The sequence below is a fragment of the Protopterus annectens genome, chromosome 1.part1 (assembly GCF_019279795.1).
Source record: "Protopterus annectens isolate FY-2018-M chromosome 1.part1, PAN1.0, whole genome shotgun sequence".
Lineage (NCBI taxonomy): Eukaryota > Metazoa > Chordata > Ceratodontiformes > Protopteridae > Protopterus > Protopterus annectens.
The window spans coordinates 1567260794-1567266143 of NC_056726.1; the positions used below are offsets into that span (position 1 = coordinate 1567260794).

General features: G+C 41.9%; 1 protein-coding gene across 2 annotated transcripts in view; it reads left to right on the forward strand.

The window, feature by feature from the left end:
• Positions 1-1213: 1213 nt before the first annotated feature.
• The window catches only part of LOC122811426, a 317519-nt gene continuing 313382 nt past the window's right edge, over positions 1214-5350 (forward strand). For both annotated transcript variants that reach the window (XM_044083270.1, XM_044083275.1), the window contains exon 1: positions 1214-1334. In XM_044083270.1, coding sequence (XP_043939205.1) covers positions 1286-1334 — 49 coding nt within the window. In that variant the 5' untranslated portion in view covers positions 1214-1285. The remainder of the gene's footprint in view (positions 1335-5350) is intronic.

Below are 5350 nucleotides of genomic sequence, written 5' to 3' on the forward strand. Positions count from 1 at the left end.
TACCCTCATATATGCTTGTCCTATATTTGTCACCCTGCAAGCTACTCAAATAATCATGCTAGAAAAATGCTACAACAAAATGGCTGAATAAGCAGCTAACGTGCCTTATGGATCCTGTCACCGGGTGGTACAAAACAGATTAATCGGTAAACATTACCCTCTATCTAGCATTCAGACAAGTAAAGACTGTCCACAGTCTCATTTTTCAACCTGAAAAATGCCAAACACTAAAAAATAGTATCCAGCCTTACTCCCATTGTAGGACTCTTCAGTTTACTGACAATTTCTTACTGCACCCATTTAAATCAAACAATACTGCAGCTGACTCACTGCAGTTTTCTGAAGTCTTGAATTTCATGAACTTTATCTCTTGATTATGTGCCTTATAGACTTTGTCGAGATTGTCATGGGCCTCCTGTTTAACTACAGGTATAATTCCTCCACCAGTACTAAAACCAGGGATGCAAATCTTCACCAGCTGATAAATAAAATATGGGGGAGTGACAGAGTTATAATCCAGCCCTTCCCAAACCGCTGGAATAAACTTCCACTGTATGTTAAACTGAGCAACTTGCTATCTTCTTTTAAATATAAACTGGAAGATTAGATTGATCTCCACAAATTCACTCCAGGACTAACTGGTATGGCCCTCCTGCAGAAAGGAGGTGTGGCCTGAGGGTGGGTACTGGACTATCCAATATGCCACTCCTGCAGAAAGGAGGTGTGGCCTGAGGGTGGGTACTGGACTATCCAATATGCCACTCCTGCAAAAAGGAGGTGTGGCCTGATGGTGGGTACTGGACTATCCAATATGCCACTCCTGCAGAAAGTAGGTGTGGTCTGTGAGAGGGTAGCAAGAATGGTGATGGGGGGCTTGGAATATCTATGAATCGATTTTCTTGCTGTAAATTTGTGTCTGTTCTGTGAAACATGTGTAGCCTTTTCATGACAGTAACAATCTTTGCTAAAGCTAACATGCCACTGCATTCTGAACTCCACTATTATGTTTGTAATATGTCTATTGTGTTATTGTTTAGATCACCTCATTTTAAAGGGTCATTTAACCATAATTTAACTAAACAATCTGAGACTGATGGCATGAGCAGTAATAGCTCCTGTGTTATAAAATTGTGGAAGAAATATACTTCTGAAATACACTGACACTAAAATTGTAAAACTCAAACCTGTGTTTCTTTGCATAGATCTGAAAACACTGAGTGCATACTGTTAGAAGTATTAGCACTGACACGTAGCTCAGCGAACTTCACAAGAAATATTGTCAAGGATGAAAATGTTTCTAAGAATTGTTCTGACTACAGCATTAATAAAACAAGGTAAAATGGGTTATATCTGCATTTTAATTACACTTCGGTGAAACGCTTTGCTATCAATATTTCTGTGAACTTTATGTGTTTGTTTATATGGGGCAAAGTGCATTTCTTGTTATGTTTAGAGGAATGATTTGGTGATTTTGTAATTCATGAACAGATATGAGGTGATACTCTCTGACCTCACTTAATAATTATTTACATAATTCAACATCAAGCAAATTGTCCTTTATTTGTACTGTAAAATGATTCACATAAAACTTTATTTCTGCGTGAAAATAATTGATAAAATATTATGCTGTACATAGCAAGAGGTGTTTAGTTGAAATGCAAATACAACACAGCTAATATACCTGCCAGTCTTACAACAGAAAGACAAGAATATACACCTTTGTCTGGAAATCTACAGAATTAACTTAACTGCAGACACTGAATAAGAAATTCTACAAAAAAATCATTTACATGAGATAGGGTCAATGTAACAGTAAATCATAACATATGGATTTAGTCACTACATGTGTCCTTCTGTCCTGGCTAGTGACGTCATTTCCTATGTCCCCATGAAGGTAACTATTGTTTTAGTGATGGTTTTCACAAAACCTTGCTTGGTTCATGGGGATATTTATGTGTCATTGTCCATGTTGGTGTGAATGACCTGAGACGTACCTCCATGGACTACATGAAAAGAGACATGGAGGAGTTGTCCGATCTTGTAGCCCAGGCAGGTATGACCCTAGCCCTGAGTAGCATCCTGCCATCAGCAAGAATGATACCACAGTACAAGGACAAATTAATTGACTTTAACAATTGGCTAAGCTTTTGGTGTCATTCTAAGGGGATCCGGTATCTGTCTGCCTGGGATGACATGATCAACAAACCACGATGCTTTGCCAGAGATGGTCTGCACCTGTCGCCCTTGGGATTCAGGATACTGGCTAAGGCTCTTGCCACCCCTATAGTGCCTTTTTTAGGCAAGATTCAAATGACAAATTCACCACCGTAACAGGTACAAGCAAGCAAAATCTGAGGGTAATGCTACTTAATGCTAGAAGTCTAAAACTCAAAATGCACTCACTCGAGGCACTCCTTAAAATGGAGAACATCAACATCTGTGCAGTGACAGAGACCTGGTTCAATTCTCCAGAGAGCACCCCTGCATTACCAGGCTATAATTCATACCACACCTTTCGGCCACCTAACCTGGACCGAAGCACTAAAGGCGGAGGAGTGTCCATATTCATTAAGGATATCCACACCTCCAGGCTAGCTGCTCAGCATAATGCATCAGAGATCATCCAAGTGCAACTAACTCTGGACAAGACCACAATCCAAACTGTAGCTTGCTACAGATCCCCCATCATGCCCCAGGATTCCCAATCTTCATTTCTTGATACACTGGAAAATATTAGGGTTCAACCTAACACCCTAATAATGGGCGATTTCAACTACCCCACCATTAACTGGGAAAACTACTCATGTACCAACTTTTGTGCTCAATGCTTTCTGGAATTCATAAATTCCAATGCCTTGGATCAACTTATCCACACCCCCACCAGGGGCAGCAATATCCTAGACCTGGTCATTACCAACATGGGCAACTGGTGTTCCACACCAGAGGTCAATTCCTCATTGGTCAAATCCGACCACAAGCAGATCACCCCAGAAATCCACATCCCACCCCCACCCCATATTAAGGAAACCACCGTAAAAAATTTCTCCAAAGGCAACTTTACGCTTCCTAAGACAGAAGTGGCAAACTTCACGACACCCATGCTGATGGACAATAGAGGTATGACTGCTGAATCTTATACAATTGCACTTTATAAGCACTTACACAAGTACATGGATCATGCAATCCCTAACAGAACCAAGATGCTATCCTCCAAAAAAATGAAGCCAATCTGGTGGTCCCCTGCATTAAACAAACTCTACAACAGAAGAAAGAAACTGTTGCAAAAAAGAGTAAAATCCCATGATTGGAGGAACTCCATGGTCAGCCTCAGTAAGAAGCTGAGATCCCTCATGAAATCCTGCAAAGCTAGTTACGAGAACAAAATTGCCACTGATTCTAAAGACAACCACAAAGTATTCTATAGTTATGTCAAGAATCTCAATGGCAACACTCAGATCTGCACTCAGTTACAGCACAATGGCACTAAATATACAGAACCAACTGATATTGCCAACATCCTGGCAGATAGGTTCAGTGCTAACTTTACCCCTCTCTCATCCCCTAAAGAGCCCATCCCTATACCGGAAGAATGCAAAGTTCCTGTAATCACGGCTGCACAGGCAAAAAACACACTTTCTAAAGCCAAGAACACAGCATCCATGGGACCTGACAACATCCCAGGCTGCGTTCTACATGAACTACAGAATTAACTGGCTCCCCACCTAAGTACCATGTTCAATCATAGCCTCAACTCTGGCTTTGTGTCCACTGAATGGTGAACAGCAACGGTTATCCCACTCCACAAAGGGGGAGCCACCATGGACCCCAGGAACTACCGCCCCATTAGCCTGACGAGCCTGGTCTGCAAGGCTATGGAACATATCATCATGGAACTTATAAACAATGACATTGGTAATCTCCAAACACTGGACCCTACCCAGTTCGGGTTTGTAATAGGCAGATCATGTCTGCTAAACCTGATAGACTTCTTTGAAGTGGTCACCAAAACCGTAGATGAAGGTAAAGTGGTTCACACAGCCTATCTAGATCTCACCAAGGCTTTTGACACCATCCCCCACTCTGGAATTATAGATACACTCACTAAACTAGGTATAAATCCCTATGTCACAAGATGGGTTGCCAACTGGCTCACTGACAGAACCCACACTGTGAAAGTAGCAGACTCTAAATCCAATTTCAGACCAGTGACAAGTGGAGTACCACAGGGTTCAGTCCTAGGTCCTCTCCTGTTTGGTATCTACTTCTCTGAAGTACAGGCTAATGCAGAAGGTCTTTGGCTAACAAAGTTTGCAGATGACTGCAGACTAGAAGCCATAATCAAAACTCCTAATGATGTGGACATCCTACAAAAGGGCCTCACTGAGACAGATGCCTGGTGTCAAAGCCATGGCCTCAAGCTCAATGCCAAAAAGTGCATTGTCATCCCTTTTGGTAAAAACTCTGTACACATGAACTACTATGTAGGCGGTAGTCCACATAACACCGAAAGTGTGATAAGAGACCTTGGGACACAGGTGGAGAGTAGTCTCTCCTTTGATAATCACATTGCCACAGTAGTCAGGAAATCCTTCTATGTGGCACACATCATCACAAAAGATTTCTCATCCAGGAAAAAAGAGGTCATTGTTCCCCTCTACTCATCATTCATTAGACCCATTATAGAGTACAACACCCCTTTTGGTAGGTACCTCACAAGACATCTACAACAACTGGAAAGGCCACAGAAATACTTCACAAACCTTAAACAGATGCCCTATGCAGACCGTCTCAAAAAACTTCAGCTTTACTGTGTCGCATATCATGTACTCAGAGGCGATCTTTGCCTAACATACAAAGCTATGTCAAACCCAGAGCTGTTGGACATGCTCCACTTAAAGAAATCCCAGTCCCTCCAAGCTACACGCTCTAGGGACCTAAACCTTGTCACCACAAGAAACAGAACATGCTGGATGGATAGATTCCTGTCCCAGAGACTTCCCATACTCTGGAACAAACTACCTATCTATATCAGACAAAGCTCCTCATTAGCACTCTTCAAGAAAAATCTTGATGACTGGATGGGAGATAGGAAATTCACCCTGGGGATTACTTTTGTGGCTCTGCTTGACAGAGGCACAGGAAAATAATTTTCTTGGGTGGCAAAAGTCAGGGTACCGTTTGGCTAGGCTTATATAGGCCCTAGGGGCAATAGCCTAGTACCTACCTATAAACATATGAACCTATGTATGTGTGTGTGTGTGTGTGTGTGTGTGTATATATATATATATATACATACATATGTGTGGGTGTCTGTGTAGGTGTGTGTGTGTGTGTGTGTGTGTGTGTGTGT